Below are 17,050 nucleotides of genomic sequence, written 5' to 3' on the forward strand. Positions count from 1 at the left end.
AAAGAAATCAAATAACATTGGAAATATATGTTTGTGAATAAATTAACTAAAATGTTTTAATAACTTAAATGAAATTACTATGGTAATTATTGAAATAATAATGAGTTTAAAAAATAAACATTAATAAAACTAAAGGAATGAAGAAATATATAGATGTATGAGTAAATTAAATAACATTTTTTTTTGTTGATAAGTGGGTGAATCCTGAAAGGCCATGATTCAGGGGCATCTAAGCCGTCAAAGTCACCCGGGGTGATTCAGGGGCGTCTAAGCCGTAAAAGTCACCCGGGGTGATTCAGGGGCGTCTAAGCCGTTAAAGTCACCCGGGGATCACACTCGGCTTGAGACCATATTTTTTGGTATCAGCGAAACTAGAACCGGTGACCTTTGCTTACGGAGCGCCTTAACATCGCACTCCTTCACCGACTGTTCTATATCTCTTTGATAGAGTAAATTGAATAACATTGAAAACAAAGAGTTGAGGAAATTTGTACACTTAAGGTGAATTAAATAATGAAAATAAAGTATTAAGAAATCTATATAATTATAAGTGAATTGTATAAAAAATCTTAAAATACAGAAAAATATATTTTTATGAAATGTCAATTAAATACATAATATAATTTGATTAATTAATCGATGATATTCTTTTTAATGCAACTTTCAACTAACAACTCCCTACTAACTTAGTAAGTGGTCATTAATGTATACAATTATCCAATCTTAATTAATTTAATAATGAACATTAATATATACTAACAATTTTTAATTAACATTAATTTAAAACTAAATAATTAATAACTTAAATATTATACTAATAAAATTCACATCATAAATTTATTATTATTATTAAAAAAATTGATAAATTTATTATCTATCATTTAAAAAAAATATTTTTTCTATAATTTTGAACATCATATAATTAAATGAATTAACAAAATTTCAAATTTAAGTAAAGACTTCAACATAGGTAAGCTAAAATTTAATGGTATATCACGATCCCTAAAATATATCGTAAAGTATATTGTTAATTTCAAAGGTTATTTATTAAAGTAATTGGTGTTGATCTACATAAATATAAAAGATTGTTTTTGGTTCCATTTGCAAGTTTATCCCAATGCATGATACAGCCTATGTTAATTATAAGGAACCGTTGTTTCTTGATAAAGCTAATATTTTTATGTATTCATTATACCGTAGTTTCAACCTATTTATAAAGTGAAACTTCAAGCCAATATATTCTATGAGCTTAGAAATAATAAAAACGTATATATAATTATAATACATATACGTGATTGGAATAAAATTAAGTTTATATATATATATATATAAATTTATTTATTTATTTTAATAACAATAAGAATATTTGTATTTTGGCAAAATTTGTGTCCATAATATAGTTGTATATTGGGAATTATAATTTAAAGATGTTTCAAGTTTTAGAAGTAGCTAAAATTTCTAAAACTTAAAATATGTTAAATACGTTAAAATTATTTTTTGAAGAGGAATACAATCGACTCTAACAAAACCTAGGTTTTTGGAGGTAAAAACCTTTCAAAAAAATCTATTAAAAAACAAAATATGCAATATATGTTGCGTACTTGAGAATATAATTTTTGATGATAATGTATTTGCTCAGATCAACTGGTTCATTCAAATCTGGAGAGGATGAGGAAGATGTTAATGAAAGACTCTTTGAGATTCTCATGGACTACATGAAGAGTCCAAATGAACAAAAGGAGTTGTTAATAGAAGGTGTGGTGGCAAAAACACCAAATGGGGCTAGAAAGCGTTACAATTTTAGAATTGTTAATTTGTGCATGGTTGCAAATTTCGTAGGTACTAAAGCTAGATAGTCGTCTAAAGCTATCACAAGTACATACGAAGATAAAGGAATGCATTTTCAAGACATTGAAGCAGGACAAAAACTTGTCATGGATATAGAAGAACGTAATCACGATTCTCTTATAAGAAGGAAAGAGAGAAATTTGCCTTATTTAAAAAATCAAGGTGAAGACCATACACAGTTGATGAATAAAGTTTTGAAAGAGAATTTGGAGGATCTTGTTGCTAACATGAACATGACCAAATTGATTTTTGAACAAACATTTACATTAGATCTACTAGAGCTAGTTGTATCCTTCATGTTAAGAATGATATTGTTAAGAAGAAAATTCAATTGATTCACTTGTTGGTGGAGATGGCAGATAACTTCTTCCCGCTTTTCCACCTTACTACGAAGCTCCCATAATTGCTCTCTATAATTGGAGATGGAATTAGATTGTTCATTATGCTGAAATTGCAGTCTCATGAGGTCCATTGCATGCCATCCATGTGATTGTTGAGATAGGCCAAAGCATTGTTCCACTTACTAGCCATAGATAATTTCCAGAATTGGTGGAATTTATATGAGCATGAAGACCAAAAAACTATGCGACCACCCACACTCCAATTCTAAACTTAGTCTTGGAGATTGGGCATCAAAACCATGAACAAGGGAGTGCTCGCCTGGGGAGGAAACCCAACCAACACTACACCAATTCAAGCCACCACCTATCTAGAATAAGGAAACAACATGCATGAGGGGAGAAACTGTAAATCCAATACAAGAGTTTCAATCTATAATCGGTATTTTCCACTACATTATTGAGCCCATCATTCTAAAATGAAGGAGTTGGCAAACCAAGGAAATTGAGCATGAGCCCAACCATCACACATTTGCTAACATTCAATTCACCACAAGGATTAATAAATTCCACACTTAGGAATGGTTCTAAATGAAATATGCTTATGTCGACATATATTATGGAATGCAGATATGACGATCGCCATGACATGAGTTTGATATGGGTTCTCCAAGAGACTGATGTTGATAATGCATGCAACTAAACTTCACTTATCGGGTGCCATGTCTAAAGGCCCCCTCCAACCCCTCTTTTTTTATTATTTTCTGGCACATTGGAAAGGATGAGCCCTTAGGGGACAAAAGAAGCCCTAAGTTGGCCATTCACTCTTAGCTCACTAAACTACAAAGTGCAACCCTCATCGACACTTTGATCTGCTTCTTTTATTTTTACCCCTTAAGAAGTGTACAAAACTTATTGAAGATAAACCTTTTGCAATACTCCTGATGTGATTTAATAAGTTCTCTAAAAGCTTGAGTTTAGGGGAAGTACCTCTTACCATGTGGCGAATGATTAAGAGAGCGTCCCCAATCATAATGAGAGAGGAAATATTTAGTTTTCTAGTATGAAAGAAACTTTGTAAAAGACTATATACTTTTGCCTAATTTTTAATCTTTTTCTAAAACCCCATAAATATTTCAAGAATTTAGTTTTATAAAACCAAAATTATAAAATATATATTTAAAATATATATATTTATTTATATAAAATTATAAATTCAATACCATTTTTATTCATCATATTTTACTTATAAATAAATAAATATATATATATATATATATATATATATATATATATTAAAATTAAAATTAAAATGTATTAATAATAAAAGATAATATATTTATATGGTTCAATGGTTGCATTTCATTATGATTTTCATTCTTTAATATAAATTTATGAAAATCTGCTATTTATACATTGATTTTTATAATTTCATATAAATATATTAAAGAATGAAAATCATACTGAAACACAATCGTTGGAGCATAAAAATATATTATCTTTTATTATTAATAAATTTTAAATTAAACACCTAATATATCTTAAATTAAATACTAATTAAATATTAACCCACTTATAACTAAAAGGGATACATAAAAGCATGTTCACATAAATTCGACATGTTTTTAGGAATTAAAAATATTTAATCACTTTTTAAATTAAAAGTGTGAGAATCTTAAAATATTTAATTAATCTTAAATTATATGTTTTACATATTGGTAAGAAAAATGAACTAAATTTTATAATTATAAAAAATATTTAATCAACATGATTTTAGGAATTAAAAATATTTAGCCACTTTTTAAATTAAAGGATTTTTAAAAGTGTGAGAATCTTAAAATATTTAATTAATATTAAATAATATGTTTTTACATATTGGTATGAAAAATGAACTAAATTTTATAATTATAAAATATTTAATCAAGATGTTTTTAGGAATTAAAAATATTTAGTCACTTTTTAAATTGCAGGTTTATTAAAGGCGTGAGAATCTTAAAATATTTAATTAATCTTAAATTATATGTTTTACATATTGGTAAGAAAAATGAACTAAATTTTATAATTATAAAAAATATTTAAAATTTATAAAATAAAAGGAAAGTTTTATATTAATGAAAATAATAATGGAAAGTTTTGAATTTACTATATGATATGAGTGTGACTTTGAAGGCGCCGGTGAGTAAAAATTATGAACAAAATAATACATGAAGTGTAGGTTAGTTGGTTTTTATTTGGGAGCAAAATATATATTTGGGAGCAAAATATTTTTATAGTGGGAAATATTGGATTATGTATATCATTTACTATTTTTTCTCATGCTTACTTTTACTATGGATATAGGTTAATCGAGAAATCAAACCAAAAATTCCGTAATATTTTACATAATATCTTTGTCAAGTAAGTTAGAAAAATTTTATATTATTAATTACAAAATAATTATACTAAAAAGAAATTTGCATATTAAAAAATTTGATCTCTCAACATTTAGAAATCCATAATTAAAATAAATTTATAATGACCATATGATTAAATATTTTTTTAAACCATTCCAAAAATCTATAATTAATCACTCAAACTAGTAACACATAATAACTTTTTTGAAATTTAAATAAAAAATAAAGGAAAGTAATTATTCTAATTTTTTAAACTAAACATTTGTTTAATAAAAACATTTTTTAAAATAATTTTATATTATTTTTCAATAAAAAATATATATTTTAATTATTTTACATTTAAAAGTAGTATTTTTTAAGTGCGATTTTGTAAAAAAATTGTGGCCAAATCTTAATTTCTGTTATTTAAACTGGCTTTTTCTCTACATATATGGGTTTAGAACCCTCAAAAACCCTTCAAACACTTTTATTGTGAAGAGTTCACCTTTCAAACTTGTGATTTCAATGAATCTCTGCAGGATTCTAAACAAATTAGATTATAAAATAAACCGGAAAAACATTTTAAAAAGCCGCACTTAAAACTTCTCGCATAGGGAAATCCATTTATATAAATATGTAAAATGAATTAATTAATATTTTGCCTCAGCTATCTTTTATAGCCAGTATGACAACTATGTTGTAAAATTAAACAAAGTCTTTGGGTAGAAATCATATAAGAGAAATTTTTGGCCAACGCTTTTCTAACCAACAAGTGTGGTTCATCATCAAAACCAGATCTAACCAACAAGTGTGGTTCATTGTCAAAACCAAGATGTTGTAAAATGTTAATTATTTAAAGCATTATGTAATATAATGTTACATTGACTTTAGACAACCTTGAAATTTAAAAAATGAAAAAGGTTAAAATTAAAAAATAATATTGTATATTTTAATTATATATATTTAAAAATAAAAATTAACTCTAGACTTGATCTCTCTTAGTGTATGGTACATTTCGATTTAAGATGCATCTAAATGGTTTTAATTTTTATTTTTATTCAAATTAAATTTAAAATATATATATATATATATATATATATATATATATATATATATATATATATATATATGAGAGTAATTTGGGCGAAGTCTCAAAAAATTATTATATAATTAATAATAAAATAATAATTAAATATTAAGATTATGGCCAAATCAAATATCAAATTAGTGTATGTGATAGTTTTTTTTGTTTGTGAAAGTTAAATTGGTGTATTTAACTTTTTTATTATATAATTAATAATAATAATTATTATTAAATATTAAGATTATGGCCAAATCAAATATCAAATTAGTGTATGTGATTATCTTGTTTGTGGCACAAGAAACCCACCTCCATCTAACGATTTAATTGTTAAAGTATACAAAAGTGTGGTGGGAAGGTTGATGTTTATGGTGATATGACACGATGTGATTATGTCTTGGGAGTTGAATTAGATGTTACTGATTTTTACTTTATAGTTTAAATAACCATTTTTTTAGTCTTATAAACTAATTTTAGTCTCATGAACATTAAAATATCATTCAATTATACCATTTTTTAGACTTGAACTTATGACTTCACATGAAAAAACACATTTAAAAAAATATTGATCGTAAAATATCTTAAAATAACAATATTGATCCTAAAATATAACTTAAAACAACTTTTGCTTCGTTAAAAACTCATTTTCATAAATACAAAGAAACAGATTATACCCCAAATCCAAAAGCAAATGATAAAAGTGAAGGTCTCTCCCTTTCGAGTAGCTTAATTTTCATTAAATGACAATAATGAATTAGCCTAAATTCAACAACAACAATTAATAATTACTCAACTCAACAAACCTTTGTAATATTTTAAAATTTTAATAAAACAGTGCTTATTAGCTTCAAGTATATTGTGTTCAGGTGAAAAGAATATTCTACACTTGTCCAAATGAAAACGCCACTTGGATATCGGGGACAAAAACAAAATCGCAGTATCCACCGTTCCACCGCTTCCCAACTCCCATTTGACCGGAGCAACCTACCTGCTACCAACCGTACTGCCATACGTATATACGCTTAAAAGAGCAGCGTATTCTCGTTCTTGTACATACGTCCACCAATCTCTTTGTGCTGGTAGGGGAGTGTGAGAAGCGTGAGAGAATTTGGGCGAATTTTGTAAATCCAAGGGCGGCGTTTGCAAAGCTGTTCGTCTCTGTCTCTCCGCTTTGACTGTTACTCTGAAGGTTTTCTCCTCGTGTTAGACTGCGCATCGTGAGCAGTTAATTTTTGTTAAAACGGTAATTGTTTGAATCAGACTACCGGTTTTGATCGAGCCAACGCCGTCGTAAACACATCACGGTATGTATTTCTGAACATTAACGGCAAATGCCGCTTTTTACCTGGTCATTTTGACGAATGCACTAAGGAACTCTTTGATCAGTCGATTTTTTGTGAGGTAACGATCCTGCCAGTTGCAAAGCATACTAAAATTTATGGTCAGGGACCTTTTTCGAGTTTTCACGGGATTTTTTAAAAGGAACTGAGGTTTACATCCAGATATTTACATTTCCATCTTTTTGCGGCGTTGGAGTTTATTTTGATGAATTTGAAGTCATTTTGTTCTTTTTCGTATGTGGAACTACATCCATTTAGGGGATTGAGGCAAAATCTTGAGTAGATCGGGTAATATTCTGGTAAATTTGCTCATGATATGTTAGGTTTGCTTATAGATTCGTTCATTTCGTATTTTGAAATAAGAATCCCCGATTGTCCACCTGTAATGATATCCTGGAAAACGAATTTTAGTTTCGTTTGAAATGAAAAAATGCAAACATTGCGTGTTTATTTAAAATTTTGTAAAAAATACCAAATGATCGTTCACATTTTGCTTAGAAAAAGCTCGTTTAAGTTGCTTGCTCCTTAGATATATTCTGAGAAAATAATTTTTTTTCTTTCTTGCCCTTTGATATATTCTGTAAAGGAGAATTTTAGCTTGCTTTGCTCCTAAATATATTACAGAAAAATATAATTTTAACTTTACTTGAAATTGTGAAAATGTATTGTCATTTATTGCGTTTCGTTACAATTCTAAAAGGTACAAGCTCTTAATATTTTTTTCTATCTGTAACTGTTTGTTAGGTTCTGGTTCGTTATATCTTGTATGAACTAATTCGCTTATCAGATCTTGTACTAAAGCTTGACCATCAGAAATAAAATTCTTAGTTCGATCCTTTCTCGCATAATTTTGAACTTTTGTATAATTTGTCGAGTTTCTTTTGTTTTTGCTAGAATGGATCCCGGAAGGAATTATTGAGTTATTTATTGTCATATGCTTTTTGGTAGGCAGAGGATCAAGAGCTGTGGACATTATAGTTTTGATATGCATGTTTGCAGGATGGCTGTTGCAAATTTACAACCTGCTCGTGCTACTACTCAGGCTTACAATGCACACATTAATCTATCCTGTTCCAATGACTTGCCTAGCACGGCATCTCTGTCATCTTTAAAGAGAAAAAGTTTAACTTACGATTTAATAGCGACTATCAGACCGGGTGCTTTGGTTACTGGAAGAAAGTATGGGAGAACTTGCTTTATATCAGCTCAGGCTTCTCCCGTTTTGGATCCAGTTTTGTCGTCCTTAAAGAATTCAAACGATCCTCCGAAGAAATCCTGTAAGTCATAGTTAGGTTCCAGATCACGGCATTAAATGTTCCACTGCCCATAGGATTTACATCCTTGTAATGGATATGGTCTGTTTCGTAACCCTTAGGACAATGAACTAGATGGCAATATAAAGTGGGATCTGCTAGTGATACTCTGGATCTTATCTAGTATTCTATGAAATGCTTATTGTGCAACATCAAATTTCATGACTGGTCATGGCAAGTTTGTTGTGCCAATTTACCTAGATAACCAACCATCCAAATCAGTTCGTCTATGCATTCTTTGGTTTGCATTTACATGTAATTTTCTCCTTATTTGAAGCTATGATAAGATTTCTATTTGTTTTTTGGATGGTCCCCTGATAGCCCTGCCTCCAGTGAATGGAAACCTTTCATTTTCTGATTTTGGCATTTTGAGCGCATTTTTTACAGCAACTTCCTTTGAACCCAAACACTTTACATTTGGCTTTCCATGGAGCACGTCTTTTCCATGAAACAAAAACATGTCTTATTTTCTGAAAGAGAAACATAATGAAATATTGTAGTGTTTCCATCTTATTTAGTTATTTCAACTAATAATCTATGTTATGTGCATGTTCTTTCAGAAATTAAATAGCAGTTTACACTTGGTTCATAAAAAGAATGATACAAACATGAAACTATCTTTGAATGAGGTAGTCTATATGGTGGATCTATCATTAATTCCAACTCCTTTCTTGGCTTTTTTGGGTTTGCAGCTGAAGCAGCCTTGATTTTGATTCGTCATGGAGAGTCACTGTGGAACGAGAAAAATTTGTTTACAGGGTGTGTTGATGTACCATTGACACAAAGAGGGGTAGAAGAAGCTATTGAAGCTGGAAAGAGGATTAGCAATATTCCTGTTGACGTCATATTTACTTCTGCATTGGTTCGGGCTCAGATGACTGCTATGCTTGCAATGACTCAGCACCGCAGGAAAAAGGTTAGCACCCAAAATCTCCAAATGATGACGGCTTTAATAATTTTGGTTGGGTACTTCACTGTTTTATTTAGTTGCCCTGGTATGAAGGGCAAGGGCAGGTGTTGAATAGGGTTTATATTTTCACATTTTGAAAAATTTGAATGTTTCAATGATGCTACCAAATGTATATCATTATGGGAAAAATGTTCAGAAATAAGGGATCCTCTGTTGAAAATGTAAAATAGACTAATGCGTGCAGTAATCCTTAACGTACTTTTAGTTTCGCTTTTACTTTCTTTTCCTTCTTAGTTTCCTCCACTGCTGATACGTTGAATGGCATCCAAACTGTTTAGAGCTTCATTACGTGGCTATGGCCCCAAGTCCCCCACAGTTGTGCAAGGGAAACATCACTTACAGCTGCATTCATTGAATTGGACAGAGATCGGTTTCACTACCGGTTTCTCTTGACACTGGTAAATGGTGGGGTTTAATCATAGCTATTTAGATAAAGATAAGATAATTTTATTGGTGTTCCACAAATGACCTCAATAAATAGGTCGATGCAACTCAAAAAGTACTTTCACAGCGGGAGTGTCGATGCAACTCAAAAGTACTTTCACAGCGGGAGTGTGAAAATAAATCTTATCACTAATCTATCGAAATCAGGAAATAAGCTAAATAACTAGCCAATAAAAATGAAAGGAGTCGTCTAACGAGGCGGAGGAATTGCCCGAACGGCCAAAAGTGGCCAGAATCCGGGCAAAAAAATTTCAAAAAATCTTGTAGAGGCAGTGTTTGAATCGTGTTTTTGATGGTGGAAATAGATTCAGCACCATCAAAAACTTCTAGGACACCTAAAATTTTGAAATTTAACAACTATAACTTGGATTTACAAAAATCCTTGCCAGATTTTCTCTAAATATGACCAGAATTTCCATAACTTTCCGGGCAACTCCTCCGCCTCGTTAGACTACGCGAAAATAAAAGGTAGTGCGGATACAATACCGTGGTATAGAAATATTGTCAAAGCCATTTGTTGGAAAATAATTTGTTGACAAATGAAAGAAAAGGAGGGAGATTGTTTTTCAAATTTAAACAGACAAATGCATATCGATCTTGAAGCATTCTTCTTCCTCTTCCCTTGTTTTTTTAGTAATTCTCATCCAAAGCTGCTATTTCTGCTCAATCAGCTCAATTCTATGGGATTTCATTACAAAAAGCTTCCCAGCTAACACAGTTAATAGCATCCAAAGTGGTTATAACTTCGTTATCAGGCAATTTTCCATGTGCTTCAGAAGTTGCAAGGGAAACAGTACTTACATGTTCATTCTCTGGGTTGGATAAGATCACTTTCAGTCTCGACTCTTTTAAAATAGTTGGGTTGAATGGCATCTTTCATACAGCACATAGTCTACTGTCATATATGTCATTCTATTCAATGATAGCTAACAATTTTTGTCATTCTATTCAATGAAGTGGAAATGTCAAAATGTTTTTGGATTTTCTAGTATGCTAAAGGTATGTTGCTTGACCTAGCAGCTGAGAAACTAGAGCTGCCTGCTTTTCTAAATAAGTTGTCTTCAAATTGAATTTCCCAGAAAACATGTTCCTTTAGGCCTTAAGTTTTTGAATAGAAATGAAGCTGTATTTTGACTTCTGATATCGTTAACCTTTCCCTCAGTGCTGATCATCACAGTAAAGATGGTTTCAGCAACGCAAAGCGAGTCCCTTATTTGTTGTTCGATTTGATTTGTTTTTTTCTCTTAAACTATGGTTCTAGGAAAAGCAGGTCCTTATACTTTTATATCATTTGTCTATTGCAGATTGACAGTCAATCGTTGAAAGTAGGTTTTAACTGGTTTCTTATCTCTAAATGCATTTTTTATTCTGAGAAATAATATCTATATGTTCGTTGAATATCAAATTTAAGTAACATAATAAATTGATTAAAATTTTCATTCACATGTCAGAGAACTCAGTTATTGTTGAACCCCATAATACATAGAATTGTGTTGAACTGATCTTTGGAAGTGGGCATATCATGATGTGAATCTGTCCCGGTGCCTGGAGGGAAATTGTGGATGTCCTGATCAGTGTTTCAGGAACTGTCCCCCCCACCCCTCGTGGATCAAAACCCGGAACTGCAGCCTGTACGGATCTGTGAGAAAACAGCAAACTGGAATTTTGGAACCACTGTTCGCCTGAAGAAATGAGCTTCCTGGACCTGTGGAACCGTGATGGTTCTGTTTGCAGTTCTGGCAAGTTTCCACTGTGGTTCCCGAGCCGTTCTGGAACCCGCTCCACAGGTGACTTTTTTTTTTCCTTGAGGTTTAAGTAGAGCCTAGGGTGAGTTAGGGGAAAGGGTGGATGAGGTTAAAAACTTAAAGTCCTCTTTCCCCCCTCTTCCTCCTCTCGTTTCCTCATTCTTGCCTCTTTGGCTTGAGCTTGGAGAAGAGAGGAGATAGCAAGCTTTTGAGATCATATTTGTGAGCACGGTTCCACTGCGGTTCCTGAGCAGGTTTAGAACCTGCCCGCATGGTTCCAGCGGTGACTCTTTTTTTTTTTTTACTTGTGGTTTAAGTGGGGCCTAGGGTGAGTTAGGGGAAAGGGAGGATGAGGTTAAAAGGCCTCTTCCTCCTCTCTTTTCCTCATTCTTGCATCTTTGGCTTGAGCTTGGAGAAGAGAGGAGATAGCAAGCTTTTGAGATCATATTTGTGAGAGGTTTGAGGATCGAGTGAAGGAGAGCTTGGAGGAGTGAAGAAGGAGGAGCTTGGAGGAGTCTATAGATGATAGATTAGAATATTAGACTTTAGTGTTGTGAATTTGAACTTTTGAGTCTTCCTAGTTCACTGTGCAGTTGCTGGTGGCCAGGTGGGCTATTTTGTAAACATTATTATTTGGTCATGACTCATGTTGACAGTTGCTCACTTGCTAGATAATTTATTTGAATGTTTTATCTTCTAGCAAGATAATTTATTTGAATGTTTTATCTTCTAAATGTATACTTTCTATTATATGCTTAAAAATTTGATGTAGGTTTGCAATTGCTAGAATCTAGATGGTTGATGCTTGAATAATTTAATTGATGTACTATGGATGCCGTATCTATCTTGATATATATATATATATATATAAAAAAGACACTTTACTTCCAAAAAATGTCCCCGCTTCATGCAACATTGGTCCTGATCATGGCAGGGTTACAACTTTGGTGATTTCTAGTTGCCCATAATTTTAATATAATCTGACTGTATTACTGTGCAGTTGTTGGTGGCCAGGTGGGCTATTTTGTGAACATTATTATTTGGTCATGACTCATGTTGACAGTTTCTCACTTGCTAGATAAGTTATTTGAATGTTTTTATCTTCTAAATGTCTACTTTCTGTTATATGCTTGAAAATTTGATGTATGTTTGTAATTGCTAGAATCTAGATGGTTGATGCTTGAATAATTTAATTGATGTACTATGGATGCCGTATCTATATATATAAGACACTTTACTTCCAAAAAACGTCTCTGCTTCATGCAACATTGGTCCTGATCATGGCAGGGTTACAACTTTGGCAATTAGTTGACCAAATTTTAATATAATCTGTCTGTATTACCAGAAGGATTCTATATCTGGTTTTCATAGTTTAGACAGAAAAACTCTATCATGACGTGCAACAAGACTGAAGCTTGAACATTTCAATGCAATTGGTTCAGGTACCAGTGATAATACATAATGAGAGTGAGCAGGCGAAGGCATGGAGTACAATATACAGTGAAGATACTAAGAAACAGTCTATTCCAGTAATAACAGCTTGGCAACTCAATGAGCGCATGTAAAATACTTTTGGACTTTGGCCTTGGACTTTCTTTTGCTTGTTTTTCTTTTATCATAGACTGTTGATTAGGTCTATTTCTAAATTATTATACTGTTCCGAGCTTAGATTTTCAATGAAATGTAGGTATGGTGAATTGCAAGGACTCAATAAGCAAGAGACAGCTGATAGATTTGGAAAGGAAAAGGTCCATCAATGGCGTCGTAGTTATGATATCCCTCCTCCAAATGGTGAGAGCCTTGAGATGTGTGCAGAACGAGCTGTTGCCTACTTCAAAGACCAGGTATAGAAAACTGCTTGCACTTTAATTGTAGCTGCTTTCTTTTCTTTTACTGATCTTTTATGGAGTGGTAATGGTAGCTAGATATGACTGTCAGTGTCTCTTGGATTTCTTTGCTTTATATTTTTGAATTGATCGTCGGAATGCAAATTCAATTTTAATATTTGTGAAATCGTTATTGGCCATTTATCTCCTTTGGACTCACATAACTTCCACGGCACACTAAATATAGCTGTATGGATGGATGTAGTTTGCTTAGAGGATTTGGGCCTCCATTATCTACAGAATGAAAACCACCATAATTCTTGTTCTGTTTGTTTGAATTCTTTTGAGCAAAGGAGACATTGTAACATCTAGGTATATGCCTTCACAGATTGTGCCTCAACTTCATTGTGGGAAAAACGTGCTGATTGCTGCTCATGGAAATTCTCTGCGGTCTATAATAATGTATCTGGACAAGTTATCTTCTCAGGAGGTCTATTGATCATTTAACATGCCTCTAGATTATGATCTTTTCATTACAGATTCTTTTAGGATTGTGATATTCTTCTTTTGATCTGTCCGACTTGTTCTAGCGATCAGAGTTGACTTGAAGCTTTCATTAACACAGGTTATAAGTCTAGAGCTATCCACCGGGATCCCCATGCTTTATATCTTCAAGGAAGGCAAATTTCTTAGAAGAGGAAGTCCTATTGGACCTTCAGAAGCTGGAGTTTATGCTGTTACGAAGGTATATTTTATCTTTCATTATATCATCTGATCTGCAGTGTTAGTTGTCCCGCAGAAATGTCATTGATTTATGCTAATGTTAACTTAATAAGAATATATTGAAACTGCTGTTAATATATCTTTGTCACTGTGGATAGAAATTGAGTCATCATGAACTGGTGTGATGCAGAATTTGGCTCTTTACAGGCAAAAGCTTGATGATATGATACACTGATGTTGTGAACTAGTTTTCTTTCATACAGCAGTGCAGTTGTTCCCTACTCTATCAGCAAAAAGGAGAACAAATTTATTTGCCTATGTAAAATCAGGCGTTCTTTTGGTGATGAATCAAGATGCTACAGAGACCTTGCTTGTTGATTTTAGCTTTACAAGCTGCTGTTCGGTTTGTCTTTGTAGCTTTGATGGGTTATCAGCATACATTTGTTAGGAAAGATAATCTGAATAAATGATGTTCCACCCAATTTCATGATCAAATTAAAGATTTAGGCCAAGTGGAGTGCATCTTATTATCATTATGATTTATAAACTGGAAAGCAGTAGCACATGGAAACTGGAGTACCTTTGAAAGTGGGTAAACAGTTCTATTGTGAAGTCAAACACATTTCGTGGATGCTAGTATTAGACTTAGTATTAATGGGAAGTTCTGTCAACATACACCATATGTTAGAGTGGATATCATTTGAAGCTGGGTGTTAGGTTAGGTCAGTGTTAAAGAAATATTGTATGCTAGTCATTGTTTTGTTTCCATAATGTACTGGTAGTGTATTCTGTTCAGGACTCATTTTCTTTCATCATGTACTGGCATAATATGCAATTAATAAATGAATCAACTGGTTACATGTTCTATGTTTTTGGTTAGAGGTATGGAGACCTCTTCAATGCAATAAGGAGATAAGAATGTTCGAGCTCGGGTGTCCTGCACATAAGAGTATGTTTATGATCTTATGTTGAAATTTATTCTTGTTGAAATTCGTAATTTTTGGGGTACTAATCATGGAGGTCACATTTTAGCCTTTCAGGGATTTTGCATTGTATAAAAATAGGGAAGCATGGCACTTCAAAAACTGCACTGTCCTCAAATGGAATGAAAATGGTTTAGTGCTGATACAGAACTGAGGCCTTCCACATTTCTGAGCACTTTTAGGTTTACTTTTGTATTAGAGACTCAGTAATCTATGAATATGACGAACCTCTAGTGGTTATTATTATGACTTAGTATTATATTTTATTATCTTGGACTGTTCCAAGTTTATTATATATTATGTCTTGCAGACACGGTCAACTATAATTATGTTCATCCCCTGTTTGATTGTATGCTCTCTGGTTGAATATAGGAGCAATATGTGTTTATCTCAGCATATTCTTAAGATACTTGCACTTTTATTTATTGTATCATTTGATTATATGTTCCCTGGCTGAATATAGGAGGAATACGTGTTTATCTCAGCATATTCATAAGTTAATTGCACTTTTATTTATTGTATCATTTGGTAGTAGAGCAGTACACTTTGGGCTTCCGTAGCATCCTACAAATTGCTTGTCGATGGGAGCAAGTTAAAGACGAAGGGAAGTCCTCTTTCTGCATTGAATTTAACTGTGCAGCCACACCCACCGGCATCAGACCAATTAGCACATAACATATCTTCTGTGCAGCTCTTTGAGAGCGATTTTATCCTCTTGGTTATTGTGAAAGTCTTTGGGCACATTGCCTGCAACGGTACAGTGAACTCTTTTTCAAATTTCAAGTCCAGCTTTCCATCTTTGTTGTAGAATAGGTACTTCTTATAAAATTTAATTTTGTGGCTTGTCACCTTCTTTACGTCATGAAGTGGCTATGGTTACTAGTTGTACTTCTTGTATTGCATTTCAAGAAACCACCCTGGTAGCTGAGTGGAAATTGGGCAAGCAACCTTTCTATCAATTAGATCCACTTCTTGTTCCAACACTCTTCCCACATCACTACTCTCCAACAAAGTCCAGCCCTCTTTGCCTCAATGTCTAGGTCACTCCACTAGATTCCTACCCTCCTTGTCTCAACGTCTAGGTCAATATTGCAACTTCCATAAGAGCACAATATTGCAACTTCCATAAGAGCACAACGCATTCTATCTATGAATATTGCATATTTCAACACCAAACTAGTGAAAACATTGTTTTCAAACCGCATGTAGCTCCGTCTTTTGCCCTAGAAAATGAAATTGTGACAGATGTGGATTGCCTCCACATGGCACTTGATTATTGCCCAATAGCGTTTACAACTTGTTGTTTATCCATGATCGTCATCAAGGATTGCATAGCTTCATTCTAGATAATGACAATCAAGTAACCTTGTCTCTTCAACATTGGTCAAAGCCTTCTATCTTCCCATAATCGCTCACCTTGCACCATATCATCTTCATCGAATAAAAAAAGGAGGTCAACATTCGTTGGTCTTAGACATATGGCCTACTTTTTGACATTGGACCTCACTTTAAAGACATCGTCCCGTGTAATGTTATTCCCCTAGATTGCTTGGACATCATCTTGAGCAAACTAAATCAATTTGACCGTTATGTCCAAATGAAAGTAACTAGCATTTGCATCAGATGTTGCAAAGGAAACGCCGTAAGGCATAAATTCGAGAAGCATTATGACATATAAAGAATCATTGAAGATGAAAATTAGTAAGTGGTGGGTAAAGACCTAATACCCAAAGCCCACTGCATTAAATAGGTCTTGTTTTTGGAAAATTTTTGGCTATTACATCTTGCCAAAAAAAAACTTCTCATTTATAGCGGGCTATGGAATAACTTTAACCAGGGGACAATACTGAATACTATTGCAGGTATTGAGGAGGAGCAGAATGTTGTCCTCATTAGTAAGATGAATAAGGGAATCATTAAAAGAGGAACTAAGAAGGGTTAAAAAGGGTTATTTACAGTTCTCCATTGTGGGCTTTTTCTGTATCTCAATGTGTATGGTAAGTGTTCAACACTCTATCTGCTTTCAATGACTTCAATTTGCATATTCGTAAAAGGAGTTTCTGCTGC

The 17,050-nt window shown here is 32.7% G+C and overlaps 1 protein-coding gene across 3 annotated transcripts; it reads left to right on the plus strand.

Annotated features, from left to right (window-relative positions):
• Positions 1–6,695: 6,695 nt before the first annotated feature.
• LOC149166435 (2,3-bisphosphoglycerate-dependent phosphoglycerate mutase 1-like) lies at positions 6,696–14,865 on the plus strand. 3 transcript variants are annotated; one of them, XM_089432591.1, is made up of 8 exons: positions 6,696–6,943; positions 7,979–8,256; positions 8,985–9,208; positions 12,894–13,012; positions 13,139–13,295; positions 13,666–13,767; positions 13,903–14,022; positions 14,191–14,865. In XM_089432591.1, exons 2-8 carry the CDS (start codon positions 7,980–7,982, stop codon positions 14,233–14,235), a joined length of 1,044 nt encoding a protein of 347 aa, XP_089288717.1. In that variant the 5' UTR covers positions 6,696–6,943; position 7,979; the 3' UTR covers positions 14,236–14,865. The 3 variants fall into 3 exon arrangements, with proteins under 3 accessions (XP_089288717.1, XP_089288718.1, XP_089288716.1); XM_089432592.1 differs by lacking the exon at positions 6,696–6,943 and adding an exon at positions 7,093–7,267; XM_089432590.1 differs by lacking the exon at positions 6,696–6,943 and having other exon boundaries at positions 7,950–8,256.
• The last annotated feature ends 2,185 nt before the right edge of the window (positions 14,866–17,050 follow it).

Source organism: Pinus tabuliformis, chromosome 5_1 (genome assembly GCF_031772625.1).
Source record: "Pinus tabuliformis cultivar Carrire ecotype Pingquan chromosome 5_1, CPIR1, whole genome shotgun sequence".
In the NCBI taxonomy this organism is placed as follows: Eukaryota; Viridiplantae; Streptophyta; class Pinopsida; order Pinales; family Pinaceae; genus Pinus; species Pinus tabuliformis.

What these genes read in the sequence shown, in the direction of transcription:
- LOC149166435 (XM_089432590.1), top strand. Translation starts at nt 7,965, where the DNA reads ATGCATGTTTGCAGGATGGCTGTTGCAAATTTACAACCTGCTCGTGCT. An exon ending in TGGCAACTCAATGAGCGCAT is followed by an intron (nt 13,013 to 13,138) that starts GTAAAATACTTT and finishes AATGAAATGTAG; the next exon opens with GTATGGTGAATTGCAAGGAC. An exon ending in GAGTTTATGCTGTTACGAAG is followed by an intron (nt 14,023 to 14,190) that starts GTATATTTTATC and finishes GGTGTGATGCAG; the next exon opens with AATTTGGCTCTTTACAGGCA.